Genomic DNA, 16,133 nt, shown 5'->3' with positions numbered 1-16,133 from the left:
TCACTTTGTTACTCTGACATACTACATGTTGAATCATATTATCGGGTCGCGGCCGCGAATTGATACCTGGTTATATATCGTCTATAAATATTTAGGTAAATGTTTACATTACAGTTGACGCGCGTGCTCCTCGAGTTTCGTTCATTCATTCATTGAAGCTCGAGCTTCTGATTCACATTTTAAGAATATCTATCGGCATTTTTTGAATGCTTAGACTTATGGCAACAGGTTCGATGTCTTCACTGCACCGCTGCGATTTGTATGTGTGAGGTGGGTTTTTCCTTGCACTTTCTCTACAATTTACTCAGAGAGAAAAAAATTGGGAATTTTGCACTTTATGGCGGTTATCGACTGCTGTCGGTGTAAATATCAATGGTTTTAAAAATTTAATCCTTAGACCTGGTCTTAAACGGCGTACCAACCTGTGGGAACGTCATTATAGGCACGCCGGATTATGGCATTAGAATAATGATAAAACCCGGCGTTTATCTAAAATATAATGCATCTTTTTGTATGTATAATAGTGTATTGAACGGTGACGATCATCTTTGTATAAGTGGTGACATTGTGCGTGTATTCTGGTGTTATTCGAACGTTCATAGCAGTAAAATGGGTCAGTTTCGCTCTCTCGAGATGATTTATGATGCTGCTGTTCCAATTTGAAAGCTACCTATTCTTCACCTGGAAGGCCTTCTCTTATCTCTCAATGATGTTACAGTTAGCGATTTTACACTTACTTTCGAACGCCTGTTCGTCCTTTTGTGTGATTTTTTTCACACTCGACCGTTTCTCACTTTTACCATTATTTTTTGCGTCCATCTACGTGATGTTGTGCATTCTTGTTTCTCGATTTTTTTTCAATACAACTTTAGTAGTTTCATTGTGAAGCACATCAGTTTTAATAACATAAATTACATAATATAATTTTTTAAAACAAAAAAAATATATCCTAATTGATTCAATATAATTTTTAAATATTGTTACAAAACTAATTTTTTGCAACTCTTGAGAAAATACCAAAACATATTTTTGATATTTTTTATGTTGCATATATTACACATAATTACAATGTATTTTTTCAAACAAATAGATTTGTGTTATTTGAGTACTTTAGAGAGTATGTTGTAATATATTATAGTAGATTTTGTCATTTATTGCTGTAACAGTGACGTGTAAGAATTTTTACATGTATGTAATATTTTATTTTAAATCAATGTTTAATTGTATAAATATTTTTTCTAATAAAAAGTGCATTGGGAATAAAATATAATTTTTAAAAATTAGTAAAAATGCTGTGGATGATATACAACGATAAATATTATTTGGTGAAAATTAATATTTTGTGGCAGGTCTAAGAACATTTTTTTCATTTTTATTCGTTTGCATTAACATTGAAGCTACTTATTTATTTGATACGCTTTTATACAATTACTTGATGAGATTTTCATAACATACATATGTAGCAAATTGGTATGATAGGTTCACCTAAAAGTAGAGCTAGCCAATTTTTACTTAAAGCCAATTTTGTCATAGATCTCACGTCTGATTTCACTATCTTTCATGTTTTTTTGATAGCATTTGAAACTGTATAAATAAAAAAATTATTAAACAGAACCTATGTTTTCTCTTATAAAAAAAATACACGGAACATTGATTGGAAAAATTTAGTTTTTATTTTAATTGACTCATTTAAATTACGTATATTTATATTGTATATGCTTAAAAAGTCGGATTCTTTGATCGCCCTTCTAACAATGTTTTATTGTAGTACCTCATTGTGAGTTATCTATGAAGCAAAAATGAAGTTTTATTATTTAATTGTTTGCACCTTCCCTTTGGCGACTACCGCCTATGAAGTAGGCACACTGTTTAGTGTACCTGTTGATTGTTCATATATTTTTTCTTATTTATTGCCCCGCATTGAAGCAAATCCCCTTTTTGCCATTGTGCTCTAAATGTCGTAAATAGAAGTTTGTTTTAAATTACAGGTGTGTCAAACAATAAGATTCAAGGCTGAGTTCGCGCTCCCTTGTTTGAAATTGACTGAATTATGGTGATGTATTGTTTTATTGCTGGCACACTTCGGATACAAATACCGTAAAGGTATTTTAACAGGGGAGCACAATGAACGCATTCACCTTTGAATTGCAGAGTGCCGATTTTTAGTGTCGTTTATTGTGCCCGAAACAAAGTCATCATTCTTGCTTTTAAAGTCGCAACAATGCAGCGAAGACAGTTATAATAATAAGCCAATGAAATATTTTTTTGGCGCCACCGGAAGAGGAAAATTCACCGTGACTCGTAATTGTATAACGATCATCACGGATCAGTTGAAACTGTAAACGAGATCTCAATTTAATTTGTTATCAAATCATATCACAACGCTTAACAATGTTATGTTTCATATTGTCGCAGGTAAATTCAAGGAAAACAATACACATTATGAATATCATTATTGCATAAATATTCATTACGTCTGCGGTTACATATTTTTTTACAACGAGAGCTATTCGTATACGATTCGGCAAACCCTTAAGGATTTTCCATGTCTAATTATATCTATTATTTCCACTAACCACAAATTCGTGTCCTCGTAGTCATGATTTTATAGCTCATCCGCGTTTGAATCTTTTTTGGTTGATTTGCCTCATCTTAAATCATCGATTTGCTTCTAACACATTTCAGCATACAAATTGACGTCATATACAACTCTTCATTCTCACCTAATTATTTTAATATTTTTTAATTATTAATTCGTTAAATATTTTTCGATATTCCTTATTCTTTCGGCGTGGGCGAAAGCTATTTTTAGACGAGAGTTCGAACCTTTCTCGCGACGGAAGTTTAGTCTCGCAAGCTTTCTTATTTCCGCCAACTTCAGGATCCACGTTGAATGAAAAATCTGAACGGCTATAATTGCATATTTATTTCGTTTTTAAATTTCAAATATATACATACATACTAATTATTTAACGTTTACGATGCGCGCGTGATTCACGTAAAATATTTACTTTGCGGTGTCGAGCGACAGGTGTTTTTTTGCAGTATTTTGATAATTAACCGGTTACCGTCACTTTACATCCTCTTCTATCTATTATTGATTTTCACGCACTCGTGATGCAATTTTTTGTGAAATATTTTAAAACGGGAAGCAAAAATAATAGTTCCACATTTTTGTGGTTATTTTTTTCACTACCTACAATGATGGTTATTATGAATAATATTAATTGGTAAGTACATAATAAAATTCTCACATAATCTTGGTAGTGCATTAAATATTTTGATTATTTAATAATTTATTTTATGTATTTTTAATACATAATTAAAGTGAATTATTTAAATAAAATTAATAAGTAAGACCTATATTGATAAAAATAATTATTATTTTTTCAAAATTTATTTGCAGCAAAATTTTGTAGTTATATGAAAACATCTTTGTTATTAGCTCACCATAGATTTTAATTATTATGATAAAAATATTTACACAATTTTTTGTGAACAAATAACATGCTAAAAAATATTTTAGTATTAATTTTTACTATAAGTATTATTTTTTTTTTAAATTACGGTTCTTATTGAATTTTACTTTAAACATTGTATTTAATACAATGTGTAAAGATTAGACAATGCTAATGTAATATAATGGCTTGTAAGTGTTGAGCATTTTACCATTTTAGTACTTTTTATTTCTCCCAATTTATATATTTCTAATGTAATTAATGACACAAATAAAAATGAGAGTTTTTTGTTTATGAGAAAAGTGATTGTTTGCTATTTGATTTAACTACCCTTTTCACAGAGACTTTGGATTTAAAAAATCGGAAATATTCAGAAGGTATTCTAAATAAGCTTTTTGAGTAGATATAGAAAATATACCTGTATATAAATATATACAGGTATATGTATATTTTACAATATTTTTAAAAATTACCGATTATTGTAAAAAAAGCATTTTAAAAATACAGGAACATTCAGAATATATCCCAAATGAGCCTTTTGAGTAGTGTGAATATTTTATTTTCTTAAATACGTTTATTTAAATAATTTAAATAAGTTTACAGAAATACTAATTATATATAATATACATGTTACTGGTTTATAACCATTTTCATGTTTAAAATTAGTTATTAGCTAAATTTAATAAAAAAGAATAAAAATATAAAAGAAAGCGTTAGTGGTTACAATATAAGGAACATTTTTAAAAACATTTTACAATTATAGAAAACAAACAATAGATTTAGTGATAGTTTGAGTACATTTCATTGGGGAACTAGAAATAATAATATGTTGTCTTTAGCCTCTAAAGCAGTGATCCCTAATTTTTTTTGACTGCGTACCCTTATGACGAAAATAATCATAAATTGTACCCTCTATTATATTTAAATTTAATATTTAATAATGACGCGCGCACAAAGTTGTGCGCGCGAGAGGACAAATGTGGCTGTACCCCACTTTGAAGATCACTTAGCAATATGTGCTTTGGCATTTTGTACTTGAATTAAAATTTAATGTTGTTCTTATCGTGGATATTAGCAAGGTAATTTGTGTATATATATAATATATATTTTTATCCATATTCTTAAAAATGTAGCATCTGACAAATTGTACGACTGGACTGTCAGTGATATTTTAGAATATATTGCTACTTTATCTTTAAGAGTTAAATAATTTCAAGCTATATGTTATCGTATCGGTGTTTTAAGCAATACAAATAATTTTACAGACCTTAATTATGGTATGAAAATCACTTTTAGAAACACCGGTGATTGATTTCTGTATATATGATACCATTTATATTCCAATATAAATATGCATTTAAAATAAATATTTAACGGCATGGCGTGCAAATTTAAAAATAATTTTAAAGCTTGATTTAAAAAATGAGCTTAGGCTAAGGCTACTGACATTATCAATTAAAATATAGTTTTACTAAAAAATAAAAAGGATAATCTAGCTATCGGTTAAATTAAATATTTGTTTTAAAATATTCTATACATTGAGATTGTTTGTCAAAATCAAAATGTTTATTGAAGCAATAAATATATTTTAATTTTCAATTTATTTCTATGTTGGATATGTATTTCAAAAGTATTTATTATTAAATAAAGATGTACATAGATTTAATACTAGACATAGGGGCAATTTAAGGATAGCCAGGAAAATATTTAATTTGTAAAATAATATTTCTAGGACAATCCCCAAAAATAATAATATAGCGGGGCTTCTCAATGGAATAAAAAAAAACACTTTCTTTTTTTATATTCTGTTTTTGTTATATTTTATATGTATGTTTTATTCATGTCTGTTTAGTGAATAAATAATATAAATAATTAAAATAAATAATAAAAACCGTATCTAAACCATCTTGTTAAAGTGATTACAATTTGCTAGTCGCTTATTTTTTTACATTTTGCAATCTATTTTTTTTTGTATTCAAAGAATTCATATTACATGATAATGAATTTTTTTTAAAAAATGCTTCTAATCTCAACACAGAATTTCACATTATGAAATTTACAAATTTTAAATAAACTTTGCTTAAAACAGATTTTAAAATATGCGTCGAGCTTTTAACAATATACAAAGAATGTTGTATAATTAATTACATTTTTTAAAGATTCTGTCCCGACAATGTAAATATAAAAAGTAATACAGATTTTAAATTAATTATTAAAATATAATATTATTTTAGTTCTGGGCAATATACGCAGGAAAAATAAATTTTTCAAATTTAATTTTCAAACGGCTGTAAATATTTTCCCCCCTAAATTATTATTACAGTTGTTCGTACATGTATTTGAATATTTATTAATTTTATCTGCTGTTTCATTTCGCAGTACTTTAAGTTTCGATAAAAATATGCGTACAGTTATTTCAACCCCAAAATGTTTAAAAAACGATTTTTAGTGAAAATAGTAGTACGGTTAAAATATTTATAAATTTTAAATATATAAGAAAATGGCAAAAATAAAAACATTAGGAGTGCGATCGGTCGTAATATGAACGTATATATGATATTGTCTTACAACAAAATGCTAAGTTGCGAAATTGTGTTTGCACAAAAAAGCGCGCGTCCGTCGGCGTTCGAGCACCGAAGCCGAGAGAAGCAGCAAAAGATTTTCTTAGCGCCGAAAGCTTCGCGGGCCGATCGGCGCCGCCCCCCCGGTCACTCATTGGTGTAGGGATTTCCCACTGATTCATTACCGTCGGCTAAATGTGCTCGACCCGGTCTACACGCGACAGTCTCGCGCCGAACTCCGCGCGCGCCGCACGCTCGCACTCGCGTCTCACGTGTCCACCGCGACAACAGTCATGCAGCAAACTTCTTCCGACGACCCCGACCCGCACCACAACCACCCCTGCTGTCATCTCGACTGGCCGATGCTGTGTCGAGAGCAGCGCACCGCCCTCACCACGGCCAGGCACCGGAGCCAGTGCCGGAGGGACAGACATCAAGTGGTCCAGACCTTAGCCTCCGATGACGGATTCTACCCTTGCGACGGATCTACGCAATCGCCTCTGAACCAAAGTCACTCTTGCTTCCTATCCAGCGCCTCGCCGCTTTTATTGCCGGAAAATAGTATCAGTGTTAACCGGACAGTTATCGAAAGGACGAGATCGAATCGTAGAAAATACTATCCCAGTAAGTACACCGAAAAACTCTTCTAACCTGACGCGTGACTCAGTCGCGAATGATGTAACGCGAGAGACATCGACGCCCGGTGCGACGGAAAACTCTTTCGGGAAAATTTATCTCAAAGGCGGTCGAGTGCGAATACCTCCGCGTCGCATACTTCGAATGCGACTCGCGAGCTTTCCAAAGCTCGCGTTTGACTTTTTTATGTTTACGCTCATGTCGACAAAGCGCACCGCGTAATGCGTATAAAACAAGATCAAACGCATTACCGTGCTCGATTATCCACTTAGATTTTTTGTACGGACGAGCGGATGATCCGCGACCACCGCAGGCGTAATTGCGCCATTATTGCGGTAGGTCGCCGGTAGGAGGACGCCGGACCCCCGTGAGACAATTCACTCACTTTTTTCCGCGTTAATCGCATAAAATCACAGTTAACGCGATCGAAATAATTGCAACGAAAGCTGCGATTCTTACGCGCGGCGCTCGGCTGTAATGCAAAATTAATGTAAATAGATGTAAACGGTACTTTTACGATAATGTCTACAAATTTTTAAGTCCTAAGTTATCTACATATAAAGTATGGTCGATCTCATTATGAACACTCAACTTTTACGAGCTAGTCCTTATTAACTCTATCGGTCGGCCGCTCGCCGCCTTTTTCACCTATCGAGGTGGCGTTTCGCGACGCGTTTATTTATTCCCATGTTTTTGTATCGGTCCTTTGTCTTGCGCCCGTTTGGCGAGTTCCTAGTTTCGGAGCGCGGCCGTAAAAAGGTAACGCGGGTCATTTCTTTTTATGGTCGATTTCCCGCGGAGACAATTTTTTTGTCGGTGCCTCCGCGCCACGCCGGAGGTCCGTGGAAACATGGCCTCTTCTTTTTGTTTCGTCGCATAGAGCGATCGCGTCGTGTCCGTTGCAATAATGCAATCGCGACTTTTGTTTTGTTATCTTCCGCAAAGGACGCGTGTGAACATCGTGTTCGACGTTTACGGCGGTCGTTCATACCGGCGATAAAATTTGCTGTCGTTTGTCAGAGACGCTGTGCGCTCGCATCTTTATCTCTGAGGAACCCTTTTAGTTTCTAAAAATTCTCACTCAGCTACCAGAGTGCGCTCGCGCTCGGACGGTGAATTAAAGTATGCCGCGTTTATGCGACCGGTTGCGATGTGATTTATTAAACTGATATTTTTTATGCGAGAACCTTTAGCGAGTGCCGGTCCCGCCGTTAACGCTCCGTAGGACTTTAATTAATTTCGTATCAAAACGCTCTCTCGTCATGCGGTCGGTGACAGATTATCAAAGTCACAATTTTTATCCGCCGTTTTATCTTTGACGGTTTTTTTCACCGCCCGCCTTCTTTTTATTGTTGTGTTTGTTACCTTTTGTGGTGCCTGCCGGCGAAGAGCGCCTCGTTACCTGTTCGACACTCGGGAGCCTCCGATATAAACATATAAACACACACCTCGAGAACCCATTCAATATAGTCAATTAGCAAATTGCGATTTATTATTATTATTATTATTATTTATTTTTGTACGCCGAGCACCTAATTACATATTTACCCACAAAGGATTTATTTGTACTTGTGTCCGATGAGAAAAGAGTGGTAAAAAAGCGCGTCCGTCCCTCGTTGTTTATATATTTGTTAACAAAAAGCGACCGCCGCCTGTCGATTTGTTTTACACCATATAATGAGACGATTAGGGTCGCTCCGACCGGTGTGGCCTCACATGTTTAGGACCACTTTTAACGACCTCTTCGTTCGGATTTTATTGAGACGCGCGTATGCGATCTTTCATACCGCGTAACAAGAGCGATATTAATTGAGGTTTTCTCTTTGTTATTTTTGCAGAATTCGGAGAAGTCTTCGCGTGGGTTTGCCTAATTAGTTTGGTGCAATCGTCGCTTGCGGCGCCCCAAAGGTCGCACGTAGCCATAAGAAGCATGGACAGTACGTTTGGAGTAGAACCCATCTGGATCAACCCCTGCGGGGGTGCGTCGAGCGATTACAGCGCTCCTCAGGTGAATATTTTTTTATTCAACTCGATTGCGCTAAATATGACATGTCATTAATTGCGTAAATATGTTATATAGGACGAGGGAAGAACGAGTGATAAGGAACTGTTCAACACAATTGTGATACAAGCCAAAACTGCGCTGAACGAAGCCGAGAGATACAAGGGAGATTATGTGAGTAGTAGTTCTATTTTTAAATTATTTTATGATGAATCATCAGATGCGGCAATTATATATCATATTGCTCTCGTTTCTGTATCTTATAATTCGAATGCGAGATCCTCTCTCCTGTGTCCATTCATACTCATAGCCAGACACAATTGTCGGTTTTGGCGGTCATCGATTGAATAATATCGAACCTGATTTGCGTGAGCGCCGCAAACGTATCCGTCCCGTTCTGTCTCGTAGCCATTGTGCCATAGTTCTGCCTTCTTCTATCGGATGGAAGACGAAGTATTATCTCTCAAGGTACGCATCCGGTCACCGGTGGCACGGCGCTTCCTTTCCGTTAATTATTATATTACTGTTAAGTTTAAATACTTCACGACGTTCGTTATATGATACATATACCGAGCGTCGCGCGGCGCATCTGCCTCTGAAATTTGCACAACTATTTCAAAAAACTTTAACGAGGATCGTAAACTTTTTTATTGATCATTGTTTGTCATCATCGAAAACGAGGACGTTGACCGCGCTTCGACCTTGGCCGCCGCACTTATCGCCCTGCATAGTGCGAATTCTGGCAGATTTATTCCGTATTCTCAGCGTCTACGATCCTGCGGAGGGAAATCCGACGTATTGTAGAATGTGTGGTCTCACGTGTCGGCCGATGCTCACTTGGAACGCAGGGGACACCACATAGTAGAATATTGTGTCTACGTATATGGCGTCCAAAAAAGCAGCGGATTGTTCTTGCAATCGAAAACGGAAGTCGCCAAACTGGTGCGACTCGCGACTCGCGTTCGTCCTCCCGGACTCGAGTCGTACGATTTTATTATTATGACGACTCATAGTTGCACGCGCCGGCTACTGTTACACTAAACTATCGCCGATTCTATTTCCAAAATTCGAGCCTTATATTGGTGCGTCATTTCTTCCCACGCGCTTCCTCTTCATTTAAAATGCATTCATATTTCAAACACGTGTCTGCAAATCAGCGATTGATATATTTAGAAAACCAATCAGATTTTTATCTGATGAAGAATATTCTATATTTCAGTGATTATATACTTTTTTATCCACGTAGAATTTAAAATCGCACCTTAGATTCTACGGGCGTTTGGAGTTAATGATCAAATTCAGAATTAATTTTAATATATTGTTTTTTAAATCTGGTTTTATATCGATGGTTTTACATACAAGGACGAAAAAAATCTCATTTCTCCTAAGTGTATTCACGTACAAAGAGGTGGTGATGTTATGCGTTCTTTACTATCACTGATGGTGCGAGTGATATGATTAAATAATTTTTATCTATAAAGGTATAGCTGTAAAATGAGAATGTGTTTCAACATGCTAAATATATTTACAAACATACTTTGAAATAAAATACGTGGTAATGGTTACTAACCACAATCGTATTTAAAATTGTGATATTTTAATAATATACAAAGAAAAAAACATTAGTGGTTTTAATTTCAGGGCTATGGAGGAGGGGGATAAATCATTTTAATACGATAAATCGCTATATTTGGCACTAAAAAAATATGTTAAATACCTATACCATATTTGCGATAACACAGTCAGTTCGAGAGCTACCCATTACTTCATTATTCGTAATTGAGAAAGAGGCTGGGTTTACACCTCTACTATTAGCTCTAAAGCACACGATACGGATATAGGTTCGATATACTTATGATTACTCCTGTTCATATTCTGAAGAAAGTTATGGAAATTATGGTCATTACTATATTTTTTATATTATCAATCAATCGGAAGTAAACACAAACTTGTAATTTTTTTCTTAATTATGAATAATGATGAAATGTGTAGCTTTCGAACTGACTGCGTTAACGCAAATATAATGTACGTAGAGTGGAAGTTTGGGAATCGGTGACGTTCATATGGATGTTATTGCAGCTGTGCTCAGTTTTTTTTATTATTAGTGCATTTTTTTATAAATAAAAATTGAGTACCGCTGTTGGGGCTCGAACCCGCAACTTCAGATTTATTAGTCTTGAGACATTACGGACTATTCCGTCCTAAAAATATATATGTATATTAAATGTACATAGTATATATTACGAAATATAATAAATTTTACTAGCACATGCCAGATAAATTAAATTTTCACTGTTAAAAATATATATCTACCGGTGAAAATGTAGGTTTAGGTTTTTTTTGAGGGATAATATGAAAATTCCTGGTTTAGGATCAGGGGCGTAATTTTAGAAGTTTTTAGGATGATGACAAAAGTCAGTGGTCGTTTTTTTTAATATTTTCATTGTATTCAACTATTTTTCTTACTAAATTTCAAAAGACTCCGTTCAAAAGACGCTTCTGGCATTAAGAACTATCATTAGGTGAAGTTGGGTTTGATTAGTTCATTTAAGTTACGTTTAAATTTTACATGAAAATATACGTTTAACGTACGTTAAATTGAGTACCATAGACACTTTAGCGCAGCATATAATTTCATTAGCGCAGTTAAATTATATTTTTGCTAGTAGAAATATATTATATGTCTATCGGTGGATTTTATTTCACTAAAACGCAAGTGAGTGTATAATTTGATCGGTGAAATACAATCGAACTTCCATGAGGAACTCCAGCAGTGTGTGTTCACTTTTTAGGCTGTCCCGGAACCGCCCGAGTGTTTTATAGCTAATCTAGCTAAGTTTTAAAGATTATAGGTTTATGCAAATTGCAAACGGTCAATGGATGTGCAATGTGCAACGAGAGAGTGCACTTGGGCGAGAGGGGCGGGACGCTCGCCTCGCGGTGACTTCCTCCCGCCGCTCATTGCCCATGCAGCTCGCGCGCGACTCTCGTCTCGGCCGGCGGTTCCCAATCCCCGGGGAACCCGTTCCTGCCGTGCGCCGCCATTCGAGGAGCGGGACTCCGCCCCGCGACCCTTATCGTCGCGATTGCGGCCAATCCGCGAATTGGCACGCGAGGACCCCGATCCTCCCGGAGGGCACGGCTCTCCGGATGCAAAGCGATAGTTTCCGACGAACGTTTGAGATTCGCAGCTTGTTCCGACTCGCCGCGACGTTTCGTATGTATACGTACGCGAGCGCAGACGATTCACCTGTCACATTAGCGCTCGGGTGTGACGGAATTTTCGGAAATCTACTCGGGAACATTACGCCTTTCGACTGACTCTAGGCTAGGATTGATGTGGAGAAAATCCGCTCACGTATGTGTGTCCTACGCACCACGATAGATCACCGCGAAGATAAAGCGCGAGTTTCCTGATGAGGATGTTGACTCCCGGCAGGGTCGGTAGGCGAATGTAAATTCGATTCGTTAATTGCGAGTGCTCATTATTGTGTTATTTATTGCACAATAAAATTTTAGTCGACACCTGTGGGGTCATAATTCGATTTGTTGTATGACAACAATCAATGCATTTATATGATTCAATAAGATTACCGTTAATCATGAAAAGAGGCTAAGCTTTACTGATCATTAATTTTCAGATTCTCGGTCAAGTGCATCGCACGCGCAAATCCCAGACGTTCAAGGGTGTTCTGTGTACTTTCCTCGGTTATCTCATGAATGCAAAATTGCATATTCGATTCGGGATGGCTTATAAATGGCATGCTTAAATTTTGCGCTGACACTGCGTACGTTCGCCACGTGGTATACCTACCTTCGATCGCAGGCGACACTTTGGTTTTAAATTAATATATTGTCCACCTGCGAATTAGCAAATATCCATTGTATCACTGTTGCGCAATCGTGATATACTTAAATCAATGTGTTTTTATTTTTTTATGTCAAGTTATGAAATCTATTGTGTTCTGAAATCTTTGTTCTGCGAATCATATTTTATTGATTTATGCTTTTAATGCGATTTTTATTCAATGCAATTTTGTTGTGAATAAACTTCGCAAATCGCGTCTCGCATTCGTAAATCTCGATAACGAATTCCCGTAACGTTATCCAGACGCGTGCGCGATTGATAAGTTTTCATGCACTCGTGCGGCCATGTGCAAATTTGTTTTGAGAAATGGGCCCCCTCCCACGCCGCCGCATCTCGCTTTTGCTCTCGCCTCTCTCCTTCTCGCGGAACGAGCGACGGCGACAAGCCGTCTGCGGACTATCTGCTCTCGACGGCGTCTTATCTTTCCGTTCAGCATCCGCGCGATAGTAAAAAACCGCGCTAAAAACAAACATTGACACAACGAAACAATTAAAATCCGACGCCTGCACTTTTGCAGCTGTCCATTGAAAGACGATGCGAAAATTCATCAATCGATGCAAATTCCGAAAGACCTCCCGTGTCGCCGTATGAATCGGCAGATTCATTCACACGCTATCTATCAGATCATATTGCAAGCTTGCTGAATGAATGCGATGCGACAAAATACATAATTGTTACACGTGTGTGTTGATTACGATTCAAGTTCGTGTCGTGCAAAATTCAATGTCAATGTCGTTCATGTTTACGTTTTTCATGTGCTCGAACGAAAAACGAAAGCTTAAAGCATTATCGATCAGTACATTGCTCTGCATGCCCCCACATAAGGTCAGGTCGAGTCGATTGTGTATGAGATATTAGCTACCATGACATCATAGGCACAGTGACTAACTTCAGGTCGATATTTTCTTAGTAAAATGTAATGGCCCGCGGTGTAGCGTGTCTAATGCCGCTAATTAAATTCGGACAAATGTGCATTTCGATTAAACGCCAATAAAAAAGGTATCGGACAAGAACCAGTTTGATTATAACGAATCGGATAGAGGAAAAAAATAAGGTTTTATGACTTAATAAGATCCTCGAAATCGGGCTCGTTTACTGAGAATTCTCGGCTCAGTACCGAGAAAGAATGCCTCGCGTTATTTTATTGAAATTAATCGTATTTCTTTCTTGATTGTTTCAGGTGATGGATACATTCAAGCTCGGATTTGAAAATCATCATTCATCTTGGAAGCTACATCGGTACGATTGGCTTCCGGCTATACCGAAAGAGCTGGGACAGAGCGTCCCGGAATCGCATCTTAAAAGCTTGCAGGTATGTAGTCTCATTTTTTTAAAATTATATTTTAAAATTTAACCGAGCTAATACATTTATTATTTTATAGGAGGATATCAATACCGCTTTGGCTGATATCTATAACTATCTACAAAGGTTCGCAGTAGGCTTGGAGCAGATCGATCACGATCAGCAGAAGCATAACGGGTCATTTAAAGATCTCTTCAACGCGGCCAAGTACAAACTGATGTCCGTTCTGTGCGAGATTCAGGTAAATTAAATTCTTTAGCTTTAAAATTTTCTTGTAAAGAGAATGGGTTTTAATATCGACTTTCGCAACAGGTGGCTATTATCGAGCGAGGTTCGAAGCGCCACGATGACATCTCTCGCGACATCATGCCTGATAAATTGAGAATAATGGACAGCGACGCCAATCGCAACGTCCGCGATTGGATCATATACAGAGACTACATCAACGCTCTCCAGTACACCGTCGAAGTTTTCGAGTATCTAAAGTCGAAATCTCAATAAGCTCCGTACTATATTTGTGTGTGCTCTCATTACCAAAGGACTACTTGTTCTATTCGCTTCGAGTGACTCACGAGTGTTGTGAATTATTAAAACAGCGAAGTCGAATTTTTCGGATGAAACACAGTAAAACGAGACGTGTTTTTTTATTTATATTTTTGTAGTAATACACGGGGGCGCATAAACAATGAATTTTTAAAACTTATACGCTTGTGTACAAATCGGAGTAGCAAATGTACAAAAGAAAAAATAATTTTTGATGCATGTACAAAAAAATAACGAATTGACAGTTTAAGTAGTTAGAATAAATTTTTGACTGGCGTATACAGATGGTCGCAGAGAACAATTAAATATCATCAAAGTTTCTTGCGCCATTTGTATGTTTATATAATTAACGCTGAACCCGCGAAAGTTAACTATGTATCATATATACTACTTTTAAAGTTTATATAAATTTAATTTATTATAAAATTTAGCTAATGACTGTTAATTCACACGATTATAGTCAAAAATGATCCATGTTTTTAGGTGCAATTTTTAATGTTTACGAGAAAGCCAGCTTTTATATATTGAATATATGCACTGTGTATTGTATATTCTTGATAAAAAAAAGTGAACGCTTGTTTTGTCGCGTTGTTGCGTATTGAAAGGGTGTGTGTAGTATTGAATTTTTTGACAAACGCCATTTTATTGCCATTCTTTAACGATATAGTTAATATATTATTTATATTTTTCTAGCCATGTTACTCTTTTAATTTAAAGAAACGAATAAAATTGGTGTTATTTAAATTATTTTATAACGATTGTATTAAATTAAAGTGGCAGCTTAGTCTATTTATTAAACACCATTTATCCCTCATTAGTGTTACATTAATAACTTTGACTGAAATTGTAACCGTTGCCTCTAATGACGTGTCCTATTTAAAAATTAATATTTATTAAAATGTCTATATAAAACTATCTTTATGTACCTCTCATATATGTCGAAAGATAGCGAACTGAGTCTAATTTGTAATAAAAATGTATGTATGTACTATATATATGATCGGTTCAATGTTTTAAAAAAATGTTTGTCCCTGAACGATGCGTTGTAAAATTATAGTCAAATAATATGTTCCAGGGATTGTTGTTAACATCAAGTCGGGGATAAACGTTGTTAACAATGAAATTATTTAAAAATTATAACTAATATAAAAAAATGTTTTTATTATTGATAATCGTTAGGTGCTTTTTGTATGCCTTGAAATGATTAGAGAAGACTAACGTGTATTTTATTTGCTAACACTGTCTGTGATATAATTCCTGTTTGATTAATGTTATATAATGTAATCTTTCGGTTAAGCGATTTATTATGATTAAAACTCTATTTCCATTACAAATTAGTTATGTTCCTAAACGAAATGAATACTTTTGTTATTTTGTATCGGATTGGCACATTTTTTTCGCATGGATATTTATTGTGTATAGAACTATTGTATATTATTATTTATGATCTTAAATTAAATTATTTATAACAGTAATTATTAATTTAATTGTAATAGTTTGATATGGAATGAGATGTAAAATTAAACCAAAGACATATTATTCCAATTTAATTTGGTTTGTTTGATTCCATTGTCTGGAAATCCCCGCAAATTAAAAAACCGATTAGTGGAAGATCTTGGAATTAGATAAGACTAGTTTTGCGAAAAGAAAGTAAGTATCCATTAAGAGATATCAACCACTAACCACAATCTACCCCTGGGTTTTTCCCATGTTTAATACAAAAAAATAATATAATTATATTATTCGGCGTCAAGCGTTTACA

At 35.5% G+C, this 16,133-nt stretch overlaps 1 protein-coding gene across 2 annotated transcripts in view; it reads left to right on the top strand.

Moving 5' to 3' along the window:
- Window positions 1–15,918, top strand: part of LOC148228680 (uncharacterized) — a 68,464-nt gene extending 52,546 nt beyond the window's left edge. The window contains exons 1-6 of one of the 2 annotated variants that reach the window (XM_088200370.1): window positions 6,232–6,643; window positions 8,494–8,663; window positions 8,736–8,831; window positions 13,706–13,837; window positions 13,908–14,069; window positions 14,141–15,843. In XM_088200370.1, the coding sequence (XP_088056496.1) occupies window positions 6,313–6,643; window positions 8,494–8,663; window positions 8,736–8,831; window positions 13,706–13,837; window positions 13,908–14,069; window positions 14,141–14,329 (1,080 nt within the window). In that variant the 5' untranslated portion in view covers window positions 6,232–6,312 and the 3' untranslated portion in view covers window positions 14,330–15,843. Of the gene's footprint in view, window positions 1–6,231; window positions 6,644–8,493; window positions 8,664–8,735; window positions 8,832–13,705; window positions 13,838–13,907; window positions 14,070–14,140 lie in introns of those variants that run through there. The other variant, XM_088200372.1, reaches the window with a different exon arrangement.
- The last annotated feature ends 215 nt before the right edge of the window (window positions 15,919–16,133 follow it).

Source organism: Plectrocnemia conspersa, unplaced genomic scaffold (genome assembly GCF_051122295.1).
Source record: "Plectrocnemia conspersa isolate PC_06_02 unplaced genomic scaffold, ASM5112229v1 ptg000012l, whole genome shotgun sequence".
NCBI classification, from domain to species: domain Eukaryota; kingdom Metazoa; phylum Arthropoda; class Insecta; order Trichoptera; family Polycentropodidae; genus Plectrocnemia; species Plectrocnemia conspersa.
The sequence above is the reverse complement of the archived record's forward strand: the minus strand, read 5'-3'. Positions and strand labels throughout refer to the sequence as shown.